The sequence below is a fragment of the Convolutriloba macropyga genome, chromosome 1 (assembly GCF_964194025.1).
Source record: "Convolutriloba macropyga chromosome 1, txConMacr16.3, whole genome shotgun sequence".
NCBI classification, from domain to species: domain Eukaryota; kingdom Metazoa; phylum Xenacoelomorpha; order Acoela; family Convolutidae; genus Convolutriloba; species Convolutriloba macropyga.
Genome location: NC_134468.1, coordinates 24,787,735 through 24,814,438, shown reverse-complemented (window position 1 = coordinate 24,814,438; position 26,704 = coordinate 24,787,735). Strand labels below are relative to the sequence as shown.

The 26,704-nt window shown below is 33.3% G+C and overlaps 1 protein-coding gene across 1 annotated transcript; it reads right to left on the bottom strand.

Annotated features, from left to right (window-relative positions):
• Positions 1–2,998: 2,998 nt before the first annotated feature.
• On the bottom strand, positions 2,999–25,540 carry LOC142347542 (uncharacterized). Its single transcript, XM_075398940.1, has 8 exons — positions 25,192–25,540; positions 17,384–17,552; positions 16,665–16,771; positions 15,549–15,964; positions 12,964–13,158; positions 8,864–9,017; positions 8,253–8,428; positions 2,999–3,298 (listed from the first exon to the last, which is right to left on the bottom strand). The coding sequence occupies exons 1-8, from the start codon at positions 25,231–25,233 to the stop codon at positions 3,088–3,090; spliced, it is 1,470 nt and encodes a 489-aa protein (XP_075255055.1). The 5' UTR covers positions 25,234–25,540; the 3' UTR covers positions 2,999–3,087.
• Between the last annotated feature and the right edge of the window lie 1,164 nt (positions 25,541–26,704).

Here is a 26,704-nt window from a genome sequence, read left to right as displayed (position 1 = left end):
AAACAACCAGACAATAAAATGAACAAAATTGCGAAGTTAAAAAGTGTTTTTTTTATTTGGAAAACTATTGTTTTCAGAGTCATGAAAGCTATCAGCTATCTACTAAAATCAGAATATCGTCTCGTCTATTCCTTCAAGAAAAGGCAATGAAGCCGGGTCATTGTACAGTAAAATTTCAATCAATTAAAAAGACAAAGTAAAAACGGCAGTAAAAAACAATTTAAAAAAATCAATTAAATTTTTCGAGAAAGTAGTGTCGAAGCCGTTAATATCATAATCTATTTCTTCAAGCATTTTAATAATATCAATTGTGGTTTTTTGAAAGCAAATAATGTGGTATATGAACTGTCTATAACGTGATAATGTTACAAAACTAGAAAACGTGAAAAATGGGCAAATACCTAAGATTTAAGAAAATTTGAAATCTAGTTGTATCAAAGTCAGTAGCCATAACTTAAGGCGTAAAACCGCAATAGGAATTGAATTTGAGTTCAATAGAAAGAAAAAGCATTCTTTCATTGCGGACAATAAGCTACCAGTTGACCAAAGAAAGAGAAAAATAGAGGCAAAAGTTCAATAAGTCATTATTTATTTGAAAATCAAATACTTTTAAAACTCAAAACGACCATAAGCTTTCAAATAATCAACCAGATACAATAATGTGGAGCGCATTAGGTACCAAATCAGAACTATCATTAGTGAGATTTTTGAAATCTTATGTTATTTAATTGTTGTAGAAAAGATGGAATTTTTTTTATAAAAAATACCGACTGTTTACAATCCGAAATATTTTTGGATTATACAAGTCCAAGATTGGTCAAAAACTAGCCCTGCCAACGCTGTTTGTTCTTTAAGAACACCTAATTACGCGATTGTTATAGATATTGACTTTTTGTTAGTTAAAAAATCAAAAATATATTCTGCGTGTTTGATAATCAACGAATAAATTTAGCAAAAAACGGCAAAGTTTTAATTACAGAGCACTCTCAACGGAATTTGAAGTGAAAAAAGACCCCTTTTGAGTCTACAAAAGTTGTGTAAGTGGTGTTTGGGTCTGCACTTCCTGTAAATTTAATCAAAATGGACTAAAGAAACTTATTTCGTGCTGTTTTTGAAGAAAAAGTCTTAATTTTGAAATATTTAGCCAGAATTTTTGACAAGAAAAAAAATAGCCTACAATATTCTTGTGATTTTTTGTTTTTACAATTAAAAATTAACAACACTTTAAAAAAAATTAACAAATTTTAGCAAAATTGGCAAAGTTTTATTCAAAAATTCCGGAAAAAGTGAATAAAATCTCGCCGTAATTCACACTATTTTCTCAAAATTTAAACCTCGATAATTCCCTGTGAAAAACTAAAATTAAAAAAATCTTTTTAATTCAAATTCTACGCAGGACAAACTTTCTAATCATACCAGTCTCAACTCTCTTCGATGAATATATCGATCGGCCAAAATTGACTGAACAAAAAAAACCCGTTTGAGTATATAGTTCCTTCCCCCTCAACAGGGGTCGGAACAAAAATCTTAAAAAAGTGGACACAAAATTTCCTTTCCTTTTGGTTTTTGGACACAAATGAAATCAAAATTTTCAGTACCCTCAGCTCAAACTGAAGGCAAAAAGTAGCTTTATTTTTTTACCTCAATATGAAACGAATGAGACTTGTCATTTATCAGACTACAACAAATTAGTCATTAATCCTACAACAACAAAGAAGCAACAAATACAGGCCAACGCTAAAACTTCAACAAAGAAAGTGCTATAAAAAGCATGGAAACCATTATAATTATCAGCTATTAACTGGACAACTTCATATGCTCAATTGAGCTTCTTTAATTGCCGCTGGGACCTGCCATGGTTGTGATAATGTAACAAAATTAGAACAACATAAAATAACAAAATTTTGAATGAAAATTGGTAGGTTCAATGTAGTAAAAGCAATAGAAAATACTAAACTGTTTTATTTTCTGTTTGATTGGAAAGAAAATGAGACCTGTTTTTAATAGGACCGAGCTTCTGGTTGACAGAAATTAGATTAAACAGCGCGAAAAGCTTTAAAAAACTAGTTTCGCCCTCGTGTATTATTACAGCCCTGGTGTGTCAACTCAATGTACTAGATATGTTTATTTTTACCTGTTTAGGAAGAAAATTGGACTTTTGATTGTGACAATGTCGTATGACTGCAAAATAACAGCAGGCAATACTTGAAAGTCCATTAAAAACCTGCGAAGAAGTCCATTTAAAAACCTGCAAGCTTAAAAACTGTATAATTTTCATTTTCTATCGAAGTTAAAAATTTTTCTTGGAGATCATGCAATGTCATATATGACACAAAACATTTTGGCGCCATAAGTTCTCGTCTAATGTAGTCAAAGGACATTGAATTTTTGTTTCGCATTTGCAATCCACATTTGATTCTTTGTATACGCTAAAAGAACTTTGCAATATTCAACTCATGATTTTTTGCGGATCTTTGATTTCCTAACTCAGCCCTAAAAATTTCAACCAGCGGGGGACACTATTGTTCACCAATTTGCAAAGTTTTAGACGGTAAACTATTCGTTTTGCATGATTTTTCTTTTTCGTCCTTAGAACCAAAATAAATAGCCTCAACGAGGAACTCAAAATTGTTTTAAAAGACTACCAGGCTAATCTTCATTTTTTGGAACGAATCGTAGCATATAGGTGAATTTAGATGGAAATTCACATTTAATTACAGGAAAACTATACTCTTATTTCATTGATTAATGTTTTTGCGTCGTTAAGGCAAAATATGAGCTAATTTAAACCCACCCTAAGCCCCAGTTAATCAAGGCTGTAATCTTGATTCTGTCAAGTAAGAGCTTAATCTTTTGCATTAAGTTAAAAAAAGATGTAGTGCGTAATTGCAATCTTGTCCTCAAGCAGTTAGAACGCAAAAACTCAAGTTACAGGGATCCTCATTAAGGTTGTTCAATAGTTTAAATGGATGACTTTGGATTGAGTGGAAACTTGAAATAGTTTGGCATAATCAGATTTAATTTAAAATCTTGGAGATAAAAACGGTTGAACATTCATGGTTCCCCTGAAAGCAGTAGGAATGTTAGTTACTGTTTGTGTTCAGTTGTTGGGCTCTGCTGTTCTTCTTTGGAGTGTGGTTGGTGTATGTTGAGGCGAATGAAACTCTGTTTGAGTGGAGGAATGTCGAACCATTCGAAAAAGCTTTTATGAGAGTCATCTTTGACAAGGATGATATACTCGCCCGAGTGTGCATAATGTCGTCTCAGGATACGCTCAATTGATAAGCGGGTGTTCTTCCTGAAACAGATTTTCTGTACTTAATGTCAGTTTTCTTCAGTAGAACGATGTTGGAATTTTTCCTAGCACAGTTGCTTTCGTTATTAATTTGTAGCCGTTGAGTTAGTTAGCTAATATTTCAGTCCTGTTAGTCGTTTTAGGCAATTTTGCCCGACCATTTCTGGTCTGTCAAATTTGACTGAATTAAAGAAGGCATTAAGGTGCAGTGCAATTCTTTTTACGGCTTTAATAGTTTCAAATTGTGTTTCACCCAAAATTCGCAGGAGGCAAGTTCATGGTTTGATGGGCAATTTTGCGATGCGTGTGACCCTCATTTCTTCCTTTTTGAAAGCAGTGAGAAGAGCCTTCCTTAGCTACAACCATAGTCAGCCCCACGTCTATTAAACAAAATATAGTCAATTTTTGGTATGTAGTGAGAATTGCGCTTTTGTACAAAAATTTCTCCAATAAGCATGTTAAGAGATCCATAAAGCCGTTGAGTATCATTTTGTTCATGCTCAATAATAGTAATTAATGGCCATTTTTCGCTAGTCAAGCGTAGACATTCTAAGCTTTCAAGGTTTGTATTAAGTGGTCGCGTGCATTCATGTTTGCTGACGTGTGAAAAGCCGTTAATGTCATAGCAAGGAATAGATTGTCATGCTTTCAGTCAACTCTTGTCTTTAAAAATGACTGGACTGGTTTGATCAAATTCAGCATTGTTTGATTTGGTTTCAACCACGTATCAAATATCTGTTTTAATTGTGCAGATAATATTTTGACCGCTTATTACAACGTAAGAATAGTGCTCAAATTACGACTACTGGTAGCTTTTACGATGTTACTTTGTTTGTAACAAAGAGAGCGAACGTGAAGACTCTGCTTGAAAACTGTGAACAGCTTTTGTTGTTCAACTCGAGAGTTTTGTCAAGAAGACAATAAAAATTTAACTGCTCTCTCAGCGGTGACAGTAAAACATCTCGTCTCCATACATACCCTCCACTGACTTATTATCCGATCGATCAAAAACAGCATAAAGTTTAAAAAGAGATAAAAATGTTCAAAAATAGAAACGGAAGAATTTCGAAAGCCTTTTTTGCAGTTAAAATGAAATCTTTCAAATGTATATAAAAGATTTCCATCTTAAAACAGCCTCCTGCCTGCTGCAATAATTGATCCGCGTTTTCACCTTTATAAAGATAATTTTTTGTAAAATTTTTTCGGAATTTTTGCTAAATTTTTCAAAAATTTGGTAAATTATGTGAAAATTGTTATCTGTAGTGTTATTAGTTTTATTTTTAAAAGGTAGTGGAGAGTAGCTGAAATGTTTGATTCATGTTTTTTTGGCTAGAATGGATAATAAATTATTCAAAGTTCAGACTCCTTTCATCAAAATCGGCCTCTAATATGCTTTTTCAGCCAACTTTGTTTAAATTAGACGAAATTAGAGACCTAAAACTGTAGATACATTATCCCTAAACCTCAAAACAGGGCTAGTGTTATTTTTGGTTCCCATAATAATCTTCTGGAATTAAAAATGCCTGTTTTTTTAAATTATTCTCGATAATCATACAAAGTGCACAATTTCTTTTTGACATATTGAAGTATTTCATTTAACAAAATGATCTAATTGGCAAACGGTTGGAAGAATTAGGCCTTTTTCGGACGAGCACCAATATCAGGGCTAGTTTTAATCTCATCATGTACTCTTACAATCGAAAAGTGTTCGAATTTTTTTTGGGCACGGCCTTTTCAGATTCTTCAAGGCCCAACTAACGACAGATTCCATTGCGCTCAATGAAAATTTATTTTGCTATTAGAGAGAAACTGATGGTTTTGATTGCTTTAAAGAAGAGTTTTATTAAGCTTATATTTATTTCTTATGATTTGTCTTCGTTTTTTATCCACTTTGCAATCTAATGACTTAGTCTCACTAGTCAACGACCCACTTGGCTTGTTTAGGAGGTGAAAATGAACCCATGGAAGACTTTTGATTGGGTTGTTAACTAATGGCTTTGTATCTTAGGCTGTTAAGTTTCTTTATGACTTTGTATTTAATTGTTTGAAAAAACATGTCAGTAATTTTTTGATCTTTGCCACTCTTTTTATATTATTTCTGTGAACTTGTAGCTTCTTCTCAGTAAAGACAGGTTAACATCTCTTTCACTTGGAGCTATGTTTCACATTAGTTAAAAATTAATCCAGATGGCGGTATTTTTTTAACTAATGGCTTCTCTTGGCTTCGATACGGTTTTTCATTAAAATTTTGTGCATAATTGCACATTTTTGAGGTTCTTTTGGTTCCTTGTCAAGAAATCAGTTTTACGAGGAGTCCAGATGGACAAAAGCACAGCATTCGAAAAAATGCGCAATCGAACATATTCAACTTTTTTAGTGAATAGCTAATAGTTTTAATGACTGTGACATCGTTCTCTCGCAAAATTTTTGGTTTTTGCACGTAGTGGTAGTTCTGTTTGTCATCCTACGCGATATCCTGGGCAGTGAAAAATCTCAATGGCTTCGTTAACATGTATCAAGTATCCTATTGATTGATTTCGATATTTAGCTAATTGTTTTAATGACTTTTCAAGGAAATTTTCAAAAGGTTATTTTTCAGAATTAGCTTTTTGTTCTATCTTTTGTCACCGTTATTCTCCAAATTTCGTGACTTACCTATTCGTCACATTTTATTAAATTCAGCTTACTTTCATTCATTTTTCGTAGGTTTTACCTTTTGACTGATGTCTTTAGAGCTTAGACAATTTTTCTCCTTAAATTTTTGTCGTTTTCTATGTGTGTGATTCTTTTCGTTGTCCAGTTAACGCAGTTCCTTTTCAGGGGTAGATCTTTTGATATTCAAAGGAGATAAAAAGAAGGATTCAAACATCTTGCAGTTAGTATTTTATGAATTTAATGGCTTCTAAGCTGTGGTTTTGTAAAATTATTTGAATTTTTGATTTATACCTGTATAGGTTGTTAATTTTTAGTATTATGTCTTAGTCTGAATAAAAAGGAGCAGAAGTAGTTGTTTTACGTTGAAGACTTTGGAAGCTAATTCTTTAAATCAGTAGAATTTTGAGCTTTGCCAATTTGTTTTAATCTTATTTTTGATAATTTGATCTTTATAACGATTTCATTTTCGACTAATCATTTTTGGCCTTGATGCCACTCATTATTATAATATATTTGTAAATTTTTCGTAATTTTCCATTTTTGAGTTTTTTGTTTTCTTTTCTCAATATAAACTAAATGGTAGTTCCCATTGGCGTTTGAAAAATGCACATCGGAAAATTTTTACTGTTCTTCGTGTACAACCTATTGTTTTAACGGCTGGGCAACCGTTTTTGCGGAAAATTGAATTGAGTTTTTAGATCTTTTCCGTTTGAGCCCTCAAGTTTAATGAGTGCATATTTTTTTGCTTACCCAAGATGCACGTGCCATATTTTTACATAATGGTTTACATGTAATAACACGTGCTTTGTAATTGGGGGGAGGTTAACGTACCGGGGGCACAAACGGAAATGATCCGATCTTTTTTGACTGTATTTGGCGTTTTTTTATGTAGTCGTATGACAAATAATTTATAATGACAGGTCTCGATTGCTTACCCCGGAGAAAAAAATATCCTTTTGTCACGATTATTGACCAAATTTTGTGACTTCCTTATTCTTCACATTTTTTTTAACTCATCGTACTTATTGAGAGGTCTCAAAGGTTTTTGCTGAACCAAACATTACTTTTTGTTGGCTTTACATTTTGACTGATGTCTTTGGAGCTTGGACAATTTGTTTTTCTAATATTTCCTTTTGTTTTCAATGTGTGTGACTCTTTTCGTTGTCCAGTTATTACAGTTCCTTTGCAGGGGTAGATCTATTGATATTCAAAGTAGACGAAAATGAAGATTCAAACTTCTCGCAGCTATTATTTTAAAGATGTAATCGCTTCTACGCTCTGGTTTTGCAAAATTGTTTCAAGTTCTGATTTCTACCTGTATTCGTTGTTAATTGTTAGTATTATGATTTAGTCTCAACAAAAACGAGCAGAAGTAGTTTTTTACGTTGAAGACTTTTGAAACTAATTCTTTTAATCAGTAGAATTTTGAACTTTGCCAGTTTGTATTAATCTTATTTCTGATAATTTGATCTTCATAACGGTTTCATTTTTGACTAATTATTTTAAGCCTTGATACCACGTATTTTCATTAAAAATTTGTGATTATTTTAATTGCGCCTTTTTGAGTTTCTTGTTCTCTTTTCTCATTATTACCTTAATGGTAGTTCCCATTGGCGTTAGAAAAATGCACCACAGGAAATTTTTACTGTTCTGATTGAACAACCTTTTGTTTTAACGGCTGGGCAACCGTTTTTGCGGAAAATTGAATTGAATTTTTTGGATCTTTCCCCGTTTGTGCCCTCCAGCTTTGTGGATGCACATTTTTGCACCCCCTAGACGCACGTGTCATATTTTTACATGATGGTTTAACATGTAATAACACGTGGTCTGTAATTGGGGGAGCCTAACGAACCGGGGGGCACAAACGGAAGAGATTCTATCTTTTTTGCCTGTTTTTGTCATTCTTTATGTCGTATGACAAATTATTGTTATAAAATATTGGTTATTTGGTTTTCATTTTTGTCTTTTCTGGTATTCACATGATGACAGGTTTCATCGGCCCTCTAATACGGCTTTGTTGTTTTTCGTTCATTGGTTTGCTGAATAATATCTGAATTGTTAAAGTATTAAAATATCTTCTATTTTGGCAGAAAATAAAGTGAAAAATGTGGATGAGAGGGGTCTGTACATTATGTGCAAACGCACATTACCAAGCTTCCTGGTTGAAAACTAATCGCGATAGCCGCAGTTGCGATAGCCGCAGTTGTCTAGCTTATCGATTTATGAAAATTGCTGGCACCCGATTAATGCTGCAAAAATCTGAAGCTCAAGTAACTCTGCTTCTGTGTGTGGGGGGACTAACGGTTTGGCGCCGTCGACTTCGCTAGCTATAAGTATTGGTTGTCCGAGTGCATCAAACTTGATGTCCCGTGGCTTCTCGCCGAAGTATACGACACGTGTCTTCTTGTTCTCTTCCTTCTTCTGTGCCTCCTCCCATTCTTTCTTGATCTTATCCAGCACCAAAGGTGGGTAGCTCTCCTACCAATAAAATATTAGGCTGAATATTAAGCCACGCGCAGTGTATAATCATCCAACGACTTCGAAGATCGAGCCGTTGTTCTTTAGAAATTTACCTTTCATTGAAGAACAATCAGTAATTTTTACAACAGACGTCTTCGCATACTTAGAGAAAGACAAAATTAACCAAGAAGATCCTGCTAAACTTGTCAGCACATCTTAAGCCCGTTGCGATTAGTTTGCTTTTTCGGGGGACCCATACTCGTGCTGGATCCTTGAAGGAAATATTAGGCTATATTGTAGATAAATCTTTTGCCGTGCCTTTCGACTACCTTTGAGGTCAAGCTAGTTGATAATTTCTCGCAATTAGACTTTATTTGACGTCAACTAAATTGGGTACAGTTTCGTAATTATTGGGCAGTCATAAACTCGGGGACAAAAATCGAATTTGCTCACTTTTGAGTCGCCAGGTAGACAGATGTCCTTTAGAGGTAGAGAACCAGAGAGTGCTGGAAGAGGGAATGAGTAGACCATGTTGGGAAAGTCTGTGAAGAAGTTGGCCTCCTTGTTCTGGGGACCCTTCGTGTAGATGATGTCAATGGCTCGTGTGCTGAAACAAGATAAAATATAGATTCTGTGTGCCCTGATAATAGCACTTTTCTAAACAGTGAACAGACATTCTGTTTTTGACAATGTATCCAACTTACAGCTAATTTCTGTTATATAAATTAACTAGGGTTCAGTTTGCGTCAGGTAACGGCAATTTAGCGCACTTTTATGGAATGCCAGATGAAACAATGAAATTAAAAGTATTATAATGAGGTAGATAGTCGAAAACGTGATTTAACGAAAGTCATAAAAAATTCCGAATTGTCAAAATTTTGGAAACGATTGCTTACGAGAATGTGAAGTCCGCAAATTTGATGCCAATAAGGTATTAAGTACATGTTAGAACATAAATCTTAGTGAGCCGGCACAAATCCGAGCGCTGGGTTCTAGTGGCCCGGCACAAATCCGAGTGCTGGTGGGTTCTAGTGGCCCGGCACAAATCTGAGTGCCGGGTTATAGTGACTATAACAATTGACTTCGTAGAAAAATAGTTTCTGAAAACAATCAAAAAACGACCAGAATTTTCGAATTTTGGCGATTTTCACGATGTAGTTTTACCCTAACTCCCCCAATTTTCGTAAGTTTCTTCGGTCGGTAGTTTTAAATTATTTACTGCTAATAATAACCCGGACCGAACTCCAAGTCTATATCAGTACTAGGCAAGTCTAAATCCAAGTCTTATTTAGTTTCCCAGTACTGGGTAAGTCTAAATACAAGTCTGGCAAGTCTTAACCAAGACTTGGATAACACTTGGAAGTTGATCCCCAAGTTAAAACCAACTTTTCAAAAAATTTCGAGTGAAATTTTTGAATTCCGAAAAATTTCGTCACGTGCCACGTTTTCCGATTAATTTTTAGGCACTCTACCGGGGTGCTTTGAAACCACCCGAAACCCATTCAGTACGATCAATGAGCACCCACCCCGGAGGTCAGAGTAGGCTGTATTAATGAGCCTAATTTTTTTGGCTATTTTTGACATTTTTTTTCGGCTATTTTTGACGTTTTTTTTTCGGCTATTTTTGACGTTTCCCCGGCTATTTTAGACGTTTTTTTTTGGCTATTTTTGACGTTTTTTTCAATTGTCAAGTCTAAAATCAGACTTGGATTAGACTTGCCGAGTCTAAAATCAGACTTGGATTAGACTTGCCAAGTCTCAGCCCAGACTTGGATTTAGACTTCCAAGTGTAAAAAGTGACATGATCATGGTTCTGAATCAGTAATGAAATAAGACTTGGATTTAGACTTGTCCAGTACTGAATTTGATTTGGCGTTAGGTCCGCGAAGTAATTTAAATATTCTCCATTCTTTCCCTGTTAATTGTTTTTTTTCAAAAGCAAAATCATTGGCCGTGATGACACTGAGTGAAGTAAAAATGCTAAATATTGAAAACAGTGATGCATTTTAAGTACTTCTAACAACTCGTTTGCATGTAAAGACGACTATTGAGGACACTTGACAACTTCATGGCATCGAGTAGCTTTTGGAGTACCGCTTTTAAGTGTTTTCACTACTATTCGCCCAATTTCCACGTAACGTTAGTTCAGGATTTTCGCCTAATGGCTTCAAAAAGTTTGTTCGCCTAATCAAGTTTTCGCCTAATATCTCATCCCTCGGTAGGAATATATTGGTTGATTGATGCACCAATAAATCAAATTATATACCTTCATTAATTCACACTATACTTACTTTCCTATTATATCCACTCATGATATCAGCCGTCCTGTGTGGTATAATTACTCCAATTAAAGTGCCATTATTAGAGTTTTGTGTGGCTAGAATGGGTTTCAATTGGATGAGTTTTTAAATACTGTTTTAAAGTACCGTCTAGACGCTGCTTAAAAATATCAAAACCTTATGGTTCTTAATGTGAGTTTTTAAAAGCATTAAAAACTTATCTTCATGTTGAAATCGGAATCAGATTTAATCAATTTGTACATCTAGACTTGAAATACAAGATAATACTGAAATTTTGTTTTCAAAAAATTAATTTTTTCTTGCTAGCTAAAACTAAGCATTGAAAAACATTGCGGCATCAGTCCTTAGTGAACGAAAACAAATTAGTCATAGATTGAACAGACGAAAAAAAATAAATAACTTCTGGCGAGAAAAAAGCTTCATTTTAAGTGTTGGGACCTAATTAACTTGGATATGTCATTGTCACGCCAATAGATGCGAAAATATTAGAGGAGAAAAATGTTTTTCGGGATTTGAAATAACGTGATTCCGTTTTAAGTAACATTTCCTAACTAGTTAGAAAACATAAAAAGTTTCGCATAATGTAAATGCCAATTTGTAAGTTTGTGCCTTAGTTTGTGTGAATATTCTTGAAGAAAAGCTTTAGTTAAAATTGAACGCAAGCAGTTGATCAGAAACTGTTAACTTCTTTATTGCTTTCAATAAGTTAAAATCAATTAACTTTACTCAAACAGGAATGATGAGGTTTTCTTTTTGTTGATATCCGGCAGTTAATGTACAATTTTACGTTTTGAAAACTTTTTGTGACAAAAAGACCAATTTTTGTCATGTCATAAGATAATCGATTGGGAAAAACATCTATTATTAAAGCCTTTCAACTCTTTCAGTCAGGTTGTTTTCAAATTGTCCCTTTTAAATATCTGAAAACTCAATTGGACTATTTTTTTCCAGAGAATTTTAATTTAAAGACTTTTGTCGATCATAAATTTTATGGGATCTATGCACTAGCTTCGAAGAAAATCAAACCCTGAATTTTCTCAATATTGACCCATAGAAGACTAGTAAAGCATTTTTCGACCGGGAAAACCAGTGAATCACAGTACCAAGTCCTAGATGAAACATCTGGTCGAATCGTAAACTAGTGGCGGTTGAGAGGGTCGAAAAAATTTTTTGCAGTTTTTTGCCAATTGTTTATAGTCTAGTGACTATCTGTAATTATCACAAAAAGTACCGATCAAGGAACCAAAATTTTATTCAAAATTTACACTTAATGGAAATAAAAGGGAGCAACCGTTCTGTTAAAGAAGATAAAAAGCAAATTAAAATTTTGTTTATTTTATCCATTGATTAATTATTTCTTTTTAAAAAATACATCAAATTACTGTGTGAAGCTTATACAGCTTGCGAGGACGTTTTCGACTGTAAACATAAACCGACTAGAGTTAGACAAATTGCGCTCAAAGGACAAGCGGGGCATTTTAATTCAGATTGGGTTGTAGAAAAGAAAACCTTTTCTTTATCTGTATGGGTGCAAAAAAAATCAATTTATGTCAAGCCAAAATCAAGTAAAAGTCACTCAAGTGAAAACGGTTTAGCAGAATTTTGCATTAAAAAAACACAAACATTTACAATAATTGCGTCAAACTTCGTTCGCGATCAATTAAACATTGATTTGATATAATTTTTCAGAACAAAACTTTTAAGGTATCACATCTGGGTGAGATGTGACATGATAAGCTCACCATTCGAAAATGATAATCAGTTTTTACGAGGTAAAATGAAATGTTCTAACTAATGGTATATTTTGGCATTTAATGCTTTTCTGAAAAATATCCAAAAATGTCTGAACCAGAAGAACTACCGGAAGAATAAAGCTAAATTTTGAAGACAAGATTACGTGCGTGTATTTTGGTTGATATGTTGCCACCAATTCTTTTCGGTTGTAAAGCTCCTCAATAGCAAAAGACATCATTTGTGAGATTAAAATTAGGCAAACTGAGTTCAGAAAATGTGATAGTGGTTAAACTTTGATGTCGCGTGAAAAATAGTGCGAACAGAAAGTTATTGTTTAAAACCAAAAACATTCAAAATCTAAGTCAAGAAAATTGTCTAACAAGATCAATGATAAAAGTAACGAATGTCGTAAAACTAAATCAAGTTGCGACTGATTGCTACAAAAAGAAAACATGACTACTTTGAGTCGCGAACCGTGTCCTGTGTAGAACAATAAATACCGTGTGGTATTTTTCTCACCTGTACTCTGTCTCTGGCATCTGTTTCTTGTCCCACTTAGACAGATCTGCACTTAGGACGAGGCTGTCAAACTTCACCATGGGATATACGACACTCAGGTAAGGACTGTGTCTGCATGGCATTGCACTCAACTGTGCTGCCATGTCTGTTATGTTCTGCTGCGTCTTGTTCGCTCGCTCTATGAACTTCTCTAGTCTTAAAAAATAACGACAACATAAATTTAATTTCCGATTCCAGAATTGCTCTGGAGAAGAAAGTGGTTTGCTTATCACATTAAACTCGAATTTCAGAAGCAAGCTCAAAAGGGCCAAACGTTTATTCTTACCCAGGATGAGGTCCCAGACCGAAACCAAATCTGTCCAGACCGAAATGAACGCACGAAGGGGGTGTCGTGCGTTCAAAATTACACGGTCTGGAAACACGGATGAACGCACGATGGTCTGGACATGAACGCACGATGGTCTGGACATGAACGCACGATGGTCTGGTGACCGCACGATGGTCTGGACATGAACGCACGAAAGTCTGGACATGAACGCACCAAAAAATTTCGTGCGTTCATGTCCAGACCATCGTGCGTTCAAAAAATTTTATCTTTAATTCAATTTTTCTATAGTACTGAGCGATAAATCGAACATCCCAACCTAGGTTTTTGAGCTCTAGCTGTAGTCTATTTTCAAATCATTCTTGCAACTTTTCACAAGAATCAGTTATGTGCAAGTGAAACTGAAAAGTATTGAAAGGAGACAAATGTGGCGCAAATATCGAAAAATTATAATCAAATTATTTTTTCTCTATGATGAAGCAAACTTTCGACCCCCCAACCTAGGTTTTTGAGTTCTTCCTATATTGTGCTTTCAAATTGATTTTGCAATTTTTCAAAAAAATCAGTTAGGTGCAAGTGAAACTGAAAAGTATTGAAAGGAGACAAATGAGGTGCAAATATCGAAAAATTTTATAATCAAATAATTTTATATATATTTATATATATATATATATATATATATATATTTATATATATATATATATATATATATATATATATATGTATATATGATGGAGCAAAAAATGGACTACCCCAACCTAGGTTTCTGAAATCTATGTTTAAATAATCTACGTTCAAACTAAACTTGCATTTTCTCAAAAAATCAGTTGGATGCAAGTGAAACTGGAAAGTGTTGAAAGGACAAAAAAGTAAGTATATGCAAAATGCAAGTGTAATTTGCATTTTGCATAAACTTACTGCAAGTATATGCACAATGCTAGTATAATTGAAGTATATTACCACAAGGTTTAAAAAAACTAGGAAAATGCAAGTATAATTTGAAATTAGATTACCACAAGATTTCAAAGCCTAGGTTGGAGGGGTCGGTTTTTTGCTGAATCGTATAGAAAAAGTGATTTAAAATCAATTTTTTTGATAAACCTTAAACATCTGGATTTGTGGAATTTTGGAACTCTCTCTGTCTTCATCTTCAAGGAATAGCTCTGCACCACAGGATGTAATTTTTTTTGGTCTGGTGAACGCACGAAAGTCTGGACATGAACGCACGATGGTCTGGACATGGACGCACTAAAAATTTGGCGTTGAACGCACGAATTTGATTTGGAGCGCACGATGGTCTGGACATATACTGTTTCGGTCTGGGATGGTCTGGACATATTTGTCTTCGAACGCACGAAGAACGCACGAAAAATTTTGAACGCACGATAGTCTGGACATATCCACTTTCCGTCTGGGACGGTCTGGACATAGGCACTTTGAGTCTGGGACGGTCTGGACATAGGCACTTTCCGTCTGGGCCTGTCTGGACATATCCAATTCAACGCCCATTCAAATAGATTTTCAAAAGTTTGAATTGATTTCCTAAACGCCTTTTAGGAAAGACCAGGGAAAAACACGCGCTTTGCAAAGATATGAAAGATACTACTAGACTGTGGTTATTCTGATTGAATTTGTTAATGCGACATCTGTTACCCGGAACTATGTTCATAGGGAGACATAGTTTTGTCACAGATGCATTACACCATGCCTCACCTACAAACTCCCAAATCGAGGGGCATCTGTTAACATAATTTTTACAAAAACTCCTTCCAAAAACATATGACCTAAAGTCTTCGAGGTATGCTTCTCAACTAATTTTTCGCTCAACGATAGAAGATAATGAAATGGAGAACGTAAATATTTAAGAATTTGGTTATGTTTTCTGTGTTAAAAGGTTTGCAATCCAAAAAATAACCCGTATCACTCGAATGACCCAATTAGTGGGGAGTTAAATAAGGATTGTTACGATCAATGAGCTCTTGCCGTCCTATTTGAGGAAGTGACCCCTAAAAAATTTTTGTCTCGTCCAATGGGACGGGGGTTGATCAAAAATGGAGTTTTGTTAAAGTTCCAAAAGAGGAGAGATCAAATGAGTAGGTTAATGTGGGCCTCGGATCAAGGATTAACAGTTTAGATTTTATATAAATTTAATCGCTACCACGGTGGAATCAAATTAAGATTTTTTTACTTCATTATAGTCAGACAAGATCTTATCAACCAACGATTAGACTGTATAGACGGTCATTTATAATGCACCTACTTTTCAATATTATACCAGCAAGATATGACAAATTTGAAACCAGAGAATCCCTGGATTGCTTCCTCGTTCTGATCAACCAAACTAATCGTAATATCAAAAGGCTGTCCGCGCTCTACACTAAATTCACTGCCATTGTTGATCTCAATTTTGTACTTTGTGGGGATCTGTTCTGGTTTTCCCTCGGTGAAATTGGCTATTATTGTGTATCTATCGATTGAAAACTTCCCTCGACCGTGGAACAAATTTTCCTTCCACTGTCCCGTGTAACAGGCAGCCGATCTGGCCTCATTCTGTTCAAACATTTGCATGCCTTTTCCTCCTCGTTTATTGTCAAGGAATTGTCCGTTGTAGACACCGTTACTATCTGTTAGAGTACCGTAACCGTGTCGTTTGTTGTGAAGAAACTGTCCCGCATACTAAAAATAGTAGAAGTTTTAGACGAATAGTTATAAGTGTACTTGAGTTTCTGGTTAACCGATGATGATTATTGATACATTTAGTAAAATTTGGTTATTTTCCTTTTTTTTAGAAATATACTGATGGAAGTAAAATAGTACTGAAGTTTTGTTAATTTTGAAATACAGTATCATATAGATTATTTATAAATTCATGTTCATTGAGGAGGAAACCATGTCATTCAAAACAAAAAACTCTCTCCTGATAGAAAAAGTAGTGGGCAGTGTTATTGGCAGCCAAAATCAAAATAAATCTTTTTTGCATTCGTAGTTATGTAGAGAGCACGTATTAGTTAGCTGATACAGGCGCATAAAAATGAAGACCTTGTTCCAGAAAGGAGGCGAAGGTTTGATCTTTTTAATCCTCTATAATAGTTCTAGGCCAACAATCTGTTAAATCATAACTATAAATAATTTTGAATAAAAAACTTGTATTAATTTGTCCATACATGCTTAATGAAACGATTTTTTTAAAGGGGATCAGATTGGATGAAGAAAAAAATTCGTAAATTACATTAAACAGAAGAACAAAAACAGACCGAATACTTGTTCTTATTCATGTCCAGTTAGTTCAGTAGTTTATATCTTGTAGTAGTATCAAATATGAGAAAATGATAAGTTGCGTATTTTATAGATTGGGCTTACAAACACCAACACTGACCTGTGACCCATCTGAGTATGTCATCTCCCCATGGCCATGCATGTGTCCCTTTAGAAAAGTGCCAGAGTACACCTGCTTCCCATCTGGCCACACTTTTACTCCATTCCCTGCAGAATACCAACTGAACAAATGGAAGAAAGAACTACTCAAACTCATTTTGTTCAAAAATTCGAAAATTGCATATATTAATGGTGTTGAAACCCGTATCCTATCAGCTCTAAAAGGTCCAAAATTTAAGTATTAGAACATTTCTGCAGCATTTGAAGACCTGTTTTTTCTCACCAAGATTCCCTCTTGAAAAATTCTTGGACAAAATTTGCAACATTGTTGTAAGATTTAGATCCCCTCCTCACTACGGAAAAATGGATAAAATACATAAAGTATTCTCTATCCAGTGGCAAATACCCCTGCCAACAAATGAAGAATATCAGTATAATGGGAAATACTGGACGCCAACACGGAATCAGGACTCAACGAACTATTCTAATTTTTCCACTTAGCAGCATTGTGGAGAAAATTTTTATCCAATTATTTACACATCTCTTGGCTATTAGTTTATGACCCTGGATAAATGATACCTTACCTTTGTGATGGTATATATTGATTGTAATGGCTATTCTCGCCTCTTAAAAAAGCTATTCAGATCATTATAAAAGCAAAAACAACCGCTATAGTTTGTTCACACGGGTTAGTACAATGAAGACAAAAAAAAGTGATACCGGTGATTTCTCCGTCCTTGAATTCTCCGTGTATTTGGGTACCATCTCTCAGTGAGAACACTCCTGCCCCGTGTTTGCTTCCATTTGCCCATGAGCCGTAGTACTGGTAGAAAGACCCCTTATAAGAGTAGCAGCCCAACCCGTGTCTGAAGTCTCCACTTTTCTCCCCCTGAACACATTTTTAGCAATCACAGCTTAAAATTTACGTTTATTCCATCTATCGAACTAACTACCCTTAACTATTTCAAATGTCATTGTTGGCTACACAAATATTTTTTTTACATTCACACCCAGACTGAAGTGCGCAACCCAAGCCAGCTCTGGTCATACTGGCCTGAATCGGGCACAGGGGGAAGCAGACCATCCAACCCGAAATCAACTCGGATCAAGACGACTTGAGTTGCGCACGAGGGCTGTCAGAGCCACTCTTGTGTCACCAACCATGGTGAGTACCAGTACCGTATGCAAGTACTTTAAAAAATTTCAGGTAAAAACGTACTTCAAAATACGTATCCCAACTTTTCCTCAAACTTACATTTGCTTCAGTTCTGTGCTCAACGAACCGGTTTCTGACAAAAACACTCCACGGAAAAAACCCAACTTAATTATAGATAGGAAACAAGGCGACTCGGTAATGTGCGTTCGCACATAAGGTTCCGACCCCGCTCATCCACAATTTTGGTATGATTGTCTACCAAATGAGGAACATAGAAAAATAGAAAAACCCAAAAACTCAAGTATTTAAAAAAAAACGGGTGCATGAACGAAAAGAAAGTCTCCAAAGCAAATAACTGTGGTTGAGTAAAAATGGCGCATTAGATTGATGAGATGTGCAAATATTAAGAAAGCAAGTCAAGACGAACAGCAAAATCAAACAACAGCAACAACAAAAATTAATTACATCAAAAACTTCATGTCCGTTTTAAAAAAGAAAACTTAATAACAAAGTCAAAATACCGTCAGATAAAACTGATATTAAACAAAATAACTTGTAATTCAACAGAAAAGATAAGGGAGTAGTCAATAAAAAGGCTTATTAACAATTAGACAAAAAAGAACAAAAACAGTAAAGTTGAAAAATTCGCTTAATTTTTATAAAACAATTAATTTTGAAAAAATGAAAACCATTAGAAATCAAATAAAATATCCCATAGGTGTAGGATTACCAATGCTTCCATAGAAGGAATTAAGAGCTGCCGGTATTCAATTTTTTACGCGGTTACAAAAAGAACATATAGACAACAAACAAAAAATCAAATAAAACTTGGCAGAAAACGCTTTCGAAACCGTAAAGCCATACTATGGCCCACAAAATATGTTCAATTGCACTTTCTGCAACCACCGACAATGTATTATGTGACCTCTCATTAATGAAGCAAGGTAACAAGTAGACAAAAATGGAAAACAAAATGCAAAATTATGTCACACTTTAAATTTTTTTCGAAAAAAAAGATTTCCAAAGACATGAACGCCATTAATTAATGAATAAAAAAATTAATTAGGTTCGTATATTTTTCCAAAGGAAGCCCATGAGAATTGCAATTATCCAGAATATGTCTTATGTCTACAAAAGAACGTCAAACATGACAAAAATCAAAAATTAATTTACATTTTTTTTCGTGTCGAAGCCAGTAAAGTAAATGAATTCTTCAAAAACATTAGATTGTGTGACACTAATCCCCTTTTGAAACCTTTCTTTGACAACAATAATGTCGTAATTGGCCTGTAATTAACGAGACTAGATAACAACCAGACAAAAAAAAGGAACAAAATTGAGAAGTTAAAAAGTGTTTTTTTTTAATTTGGAAAACAATTGTTTTCAGAGTCATGGAAGCTATCAGCTTTCTACTAAAATCAAAATATCGTCTCATCAATTCCCCCATGAAAAGGCAAAGAAACCGGGTCATTGTAAAGTAAAATTTCAGGCGAAATTAAAAAGAGAAAGTAAAAACGGCAGTTAAAGACAATTTAAAGAAATCAATTAAATTCTTCGAGAAAGTAGTGTCGAAGCCGTTAAAATCATAATCTATATCTTCAAGCATTTTAATAAGATCAATTGTGTCTTATTTTCAAAGCCAATGGTGTGATATATGAAATATCAATAACTTGATAATGTTACAAAACTAGAAAACGTGAAAAATGGGCAAATACCTAAGAATTAAGAAAATTCGAAATCTAGTTGTATCAAAGTCAGTAGCCATAACTTAAGGCGTAAAACCGCAATAAAGATTGAATTTGATTCAATAGAAAGAAGAAGCATTCTTTCCATGCGGACAATAAGCTACAAAATGGCCAAGAAAGAGAAAAATAGAGGCAAAAGTTCAATAAGTCATTATTTATTTGAAAATCAAATACTTTTAAAAGTCAAAACGACCATAAGCTTTCCAGTAATCATCTAGATACAATAATGTGGAACTAATTAGGAACCCAATTGGAACTATCATTATTGAGCTTTTTGAAATTTTTTGTTATTTAATTATTGTAGAAGAGATCAATTTTTCTTTATAAAACAGACCGACTGTTTACAATCCGAATTATTTGTGGATTATACCATTCCAAGATTGATCCAAAACTAACCCTGCTAATGCTGTTTGTTCTTTAAGAACACTTAAATATTCTAATATTATAGATATTGATTTTTTCTTAGTTAAAAAATCAAAAATAGGTGCTGCGTTTTTGATAATCAACGAATAAATTTAGCAAAAAACGGCGAAATTTTAATTACAGAGTTATAGAGCACTCTCAACGGAATTTGTTGTAAAAAAGCCTCCTTTTGAGTCTACAAATATTGTGTTAGTCGTGTTTGGGTCTGTACTTCCTGTAAATTTAATCAAAATGGACTAAAGAAACTTATTTCGTGCTGCTTTTGAAGAAAAAGTCCTAATTTTGAAATATTTAGCCAGAATTTTTGACAAAATAACAAAAATAGCCTACAGTATTCTTTTGATTTTTTTTGTTTTTACAGATAAAAATGAACAACACTTTCAAAAAAAATTAACAAATTTTAGCAAAATTGGCGAAGTTTCATTCAAAAATTCCGGAAAAAGTGAATAAAATCTCGCCGGAATTCACACTATTTTCTCAAAATTTAAACCTCGATAACTCCTTGTAAAAAACGAAAATTAAAAAAAAACTTAATTCCATATTCTAGGCTGGACAAGCTTTCTAATAATTCCAGTCTCAACTCTCCACGATGAATATATCGATCGGCCAAAATTGACTGAACAAAAAAAAAACGTTTGAGTATATAGTTCCTTCCCCCTCAAGAGGGGTCGGAACAATAAAATCCCGCGGAAATAAACCTCTAGGGAAATAAAAAACAATTTGAACTATAAAATTCTAATGTTCACTGTGATGAGCTCATCTTCAAGTTTCTATTACCATAAATAGCATAACACGAAGAGCCCAATTTTGCTAATAAAAACCTGCCATAATGTGTTTTTTAATCACTTCCTACTTCGAGAAGAATCAGCCAAATAACTAGCAACACAAAAATGAAAAACAGTGACATTTTGATTTAAGAGTGCTCTTCAGATTTTAACGGAGAAGTTTTGACTCTTGTAATTACGTCTAATACAAGAATATTGTACTTTGAGCTAAGAAAATGTTACAAAATTGGAAAACAGGCGTTGTTAATTGTTCGTTAATTGGCGTTTTTATTGAAGCACCGATTTACAGAATTTTTTAATCAACTTTGCTTATTTTTTAAATTGGTGAGGTTATAAAAGTAAAGCTTTAGTTGAAAAGTTTCTGTGTGATAACAAAGCATCCTCTGTTATAATATAAGCATACAAATTTAACATCTCTCTTCTCTTTCTATGACCTGATAAACGACTTTTCTCAAACTACTTATGATGCTAAAGTTTTAATTTCGCTTTGTGGAAAAACTAACCGACTAGTTTCCTGTTGAAGCATTTGAGACAAACTCGACTCCCAAGGTATGAGCCTCTGAATACTCCAGGTAGGATGGAAAAATATTTTCAAGTTATTTAGATTTATAACACTGTGAGTTTGAACTACTCGACCGATTTCAGTTTTTTTAATAGTAATAATTTTCGACTTTCTGTTATGGTTGTTCAGATAACATAGCGTAGTTGTGTAGCACTAACAGCTAAAGTCTTTTTTAGTCAGTTCTGGCCGATCTATTAAAAATATGGCTCAAATTTGACAAAGATTTCATTGAAAAAAACTTAGTGAGCCAAAAATTTCCCAAATAATTTTATCCAAGTTGCCTGAACTTTAATTAAAAATATATATTATCAAAATTGCTTCAAAATCGCCTGGATTTGTGCTAATTAATTTCTTCAAATCGAAATACATTTTCGGATACAGTTTTAGTAAAATTGACACATTTTTATTATATAAACTTATTGAAATGATAAAAACCATTATTATTTCGGCGCAACCAGGGAGTGAGGAAAATATATGAAGCAAAAAAGTTTATTGCAAATTATTCAACGTATTTGGTGACATTTGTAGCAATCAGAATAAACCTATTGAAGCAGTTCTTACCAAAAAAAAACAAAAAAAAACAAAATTTAGAAAAAAAGAAAATGTTTGGATAGACAATCAAATTTCTAGGGACAAAATTAACAAAGTTTCTGATGAAAACACGCCCATTTGGTCTACAGAGAGACAAAAATCTTAATAGCCAAAGTGAAAATAATAAATTGTCACAGAGATGGGAAATTTTTGTCAGCTAAAAAATTCCAACAAAAAAAACGATTTTTCTTCAAAATCTCAAACTAACAATAGCTCACAGAAATCGCAGCACTCAAAAATTAATGCAGATAAGTCTATCAAAATTAAATAAAGCAAAATTTTAGAAAACTGAACTCATCCTACATTTTCATTAACTCACAAAATATGACTCTGCTATATTATAAATCAATCAGGAAAAGCAAAATCTTGACTGTCATGACGTTCACTATGTACATATACGGTTCTTGTCAACAATTTTGAACAGTTTTCGTTTTATGGGTTCATCACGTGCGTTATATTCGTATTTTTTATCTGAAAGTCAAATGCCGAAAATAAGGCATTCTTTCGAAAACGGAAAAACTCCTAATCAATCCGTCTTTTTGCATTTTTTATTGTTCTCTGGAAATTTTTTCTAATATTGGTTCAGAATAGATTGTTGAAAGGTGTTAACAAAACTTTACTTTTCAAAAAAAAACGTCATTTCTGAACTAAAATAATGAGATAATTAATGATGCAAAGTATCCGGTGCAAAGTAGTCGATTAGAACTAAGGTTGCGGATACTCCCAACAAAAAGTTTGCGGCTTTTTACGGTAGGCTTATAGTTATAATTGGGATACGTCAAAACGAATCCATTATTTGCATACAACAGAGTTGTCACCTTCTAATTAATGCTATATTAATGACAATCTTTTGATATAAAATTAAATGCAAAATTTCACTCATTTAACTCAATTTTAGGCTGAGAACTTAAGTTGAGAACTCAGCAAAAGTGACTCTCATTTTTAGGCACCTTTTTCGTCAAAAAATTTTCTTTTTTGAACAGGCAAATAATAGTTCTCAAAAAACTGCAAAAGCGACCAAAAAAATTTGATGACCCAACTAGGAGTTCGAAATCTAGTGAACAGAATGTTTCCTCTTTTACTTTTTCACATTTGTGATATCGATATGGTTTACAATTTATTTCAAAACGTTTGTTTATAGGTTTATAAACCGAAACATCGAAAGCTTTATTTTTTCAGAAGTAAATCAAAATTTAATTTTAATTTTTAACGGCCAGTGCTGCATCAAAAAATTTTTGGCTACACCAAAAATCAATTAACGACTTTCTTTATATTTATTATCCTTGCAATTGATTCAATGTCACGAACTGATAATTTAGTGAGAGCGCCAATTAAACGACACTTTTTTTTGTCTTTTGTTACTATAATGAGCAGCAAATGTGAATAATGTCCAAAATAATTTTGTAAATAATCAAATAGTACAAAGTTTTGTTTGAAATGAGTTTTATATCTAAAATGGGTTTTAATTTTTTATGTAAAAGAATTTATATGATTTCATTGTTTGGTATTGTTGAGATCATTTCAAATATGCCTATTTTTGATAAGGAGCAGTTTGATTAAAAAAATATACCTAAATATTATCAGAAAGACTTTATTATCTATGTTCTTGATCATCCTTGTTTTTATCAAGAACTACTGCTACAAAAAGCGTTTCTTCAGAAACTTTTGAGCTGTATAAGTTGAAGTTTGTTGATGATATGATTCTGACTTAAATAATTAAAGCCTTTGCCCGTACCGTAGTCATCGAATAAACTCTTGTTGTTTAAAATAGTTTTTTCGTCATTGGTATTTGGATTTGTTCAAATTGGTAATGATGGCCGCCCTATTTTTAATTGGAAAAAGGTCTTTTTCGCCTTTTTTGTTGCAAAATACGGATGAATTAGGTGTTTTTTTGTAAAAGAAAATTTTTTTATATGTCACATCAGCTGTTTTTGTTGTTTCACCCTTTAGTCCATCAACCGTTAGTTTTGTTTCCGGCAATTCATCTCTTGTCGATTTTTATTGAACTATTGCCCTCTAATTTTAATCGCAGCAATGTCAGTTTTGCTGCAATCAGTGGTAACGTAAATTTGATTACTTAAAGTTTTAAATTTGTTTGATTCAGTTTTTTCTACAAGGCATATTGATTGGCTGAGGCTTCAATCTGTGCTGGGAAAAAGGTCTCTTTTCATTATCTTGTGTTCATTTATATAAAACAAAACAAAAGCGATAAGTTCATGCAAAAACGTAATTTCTAAGAACACGACATTTTTGCCCAACAAATTTGTTAGAAATGCCAAAATAAAAAGTTTGTTCCGCTCACATGATTAAGGGAATGAGTAGAAAACGTTCAACTGTCTTTTTATCATATTTTTGAAGTGTTTTGAAAATTTTAACAAAATTTTCAGACAGATCAGCTTTTATCCTTTCCAGCGTTCTATAAAAAATTAGTAGATAATTGGGTTCTCCGTATGAATTATGAGCTTGCCTTTCAATTATGAAATAGATGATATAATTAAGAGGATAATGAGCCCAAAATTAGACTTTAAATTTACATTAGTTGAAATAAGTGTGCTATAGGCTTTATTACTTTCCATTGAAATTAAAAGTTAATAGTATTTAAAACAAAACGGCCTTATTTTTATGTTCAATTTTTAAATGGAACTTTTGGCCGTCATTTTTTTTCATTTGAGTCACTATCAATGAAGCCTTTATATTTCACCGTTTTTTTAAACCATTTTTTGTTTAAAACAACTGCTACGCTGTTACCCCCTTACCCCTGTTGTACATTCTTATTGCTGTTTTCGTGATTGCAGCATTTATTTGTCTGTTTTCGTATTTTTTCGTGCTAAAAAATCATGGCTTGTCTAATTTTTTGATATCTCTTCGTTTTGATTGCGATTTAACTTGTAAGTTTGCGTCAATTTGGATGTTTTTCTTGAAAAAAGTCCGCGTCATACGTTTTATTTGTCATCGTGCAACAAACAATCTATGCTTACATAATATCAGTAGCAGAAATAATGTAGTTTCAGAATAAACACATCAAAAATCAAAGTTTCTCGTATCAATTGCTTAATTTTTTAATCAACTTTTTAATCTGTTTGTTCATTAAAGAATTGTATCGTGAAATGAAATGTTAGAAAAAACTATCTTATTTAATTATAGGCTTTGTTATAAATTCTGAAGCAGAACAACCTACGGAGGGCAAACAAACGTGTTTCAGATGTATAAAATGTTTTTCGGCACAATTAATTTTGGAAAATGCAATAAAAGTAAGTTTTTCGTACCTGATATGTATCCAATATTCCTTTCTTGGTAATATCCTCCATCCAAATTGAATTATGAAATAATAAACAATTTCTCTTACAAGTTTTATTCTAATAAATATTTGATTAACTACGTGTTTTTTTAAATTTTAAATTTAGTTTTTAATTACTAATTATTACATTGCTAGAAAGTATCTGTAATGAACTTGGTGACTACATGGCAAAAAATCAGTGGTCGCTTTTACTGTCGGATAATGTTTTTAATTTGTATCACAAAAATTACGATGATAAAATTGTTTTGTTCAACTACGCGAATCAAGAACACCGCAATTTGTTAATGAAAAGCTCTCCTCCAGAAGAAAACGTAGTTTGAAGACTAGATCAAAAGTGATAAAAATTGACTTTAAGTATCATTCGACGTAGGAGACCTAATTAAAGACCACAAAATGTTCAAAAGCGACAATTTTAGTCCAATGTTGTTGCGTGAGTAGTTGATCAAACTACATTTAGCTGAACAAACTAGCTCTGATGTTGTTTGTGTTCAAAAATGACAAAGTTTTCGTTTTACTCATTCTAGCGCTAAAATAAAATATTTGACTAATGATTTTGAATGCACAACACTGCTATAATTAAGAGACTTCAAAGCAATTTTGTCCCCAATCTGTCCGACTGATAATTTATACTCGGAGACACAAAATGAACAAATTTAGCATAAGTTCAAATTGTGGTTTGCCCAGCAAATTAAATTGCGGGTTGTTAAATGCTCCCCTGCACAGATACGTGCTCAAATGAGAGATGTTTATCGACAAAAACTTGAAAGTGAATTTCGAAAAAAAAAATAAATATAAAATCGTTCAACCTCCAATGAAATGGCTCAAAAAAAAGTGCCATCGCATTGATTGAGAACACTTAAACAATTTTTGCTTAGCATTGGTGAAAATTTCAGTGAAAATTTACATGTTGAGGGGAAAGTTGACATTCAACAACAATTGCAAAACCTATGTTGAATTTTAAGGTCAAAACAAGTGGTCTATTTATGAAAGCAAAAACCATTTTAAGCAATAAACGCCATGACTTAAACTTTTTGTTCCGACCCAATTTGGTGGGTGAGGGTCGGAACAATTATATACTCAAATGAGTTTTTTGTTCAGTCAATTTTGGCCGATCGATATAATCATCGTAGAGAGTTAAAAGTGGTATCATAGGAAAGCCTGTCCAGCGTAAAACATGGAAATAAAAAGATTTTTTCATCGTTCGCCTTTTAGTTTTTATAGGGAGTTATCGAAGTTTTGTGAATATTGGACGTAATTCAACTGTTTTTATTCACATTTTCTGTATTTTTGTCCGAATTTTCGTCAATTTTGATTTAAAAATGTGTTAAAATTGTTAACTGTAGTGTTATTGATTTTATTTCTAAAGATAGAGAAGGGCTGCTGATTTGTCCGATCCCAGTTTTTTGGCTACAATTTATTCTAAAAATTTCAAAGTTCGGATTTATTCGGCAAAAATTGGAACAAATTAGTTTTCTTAGCCC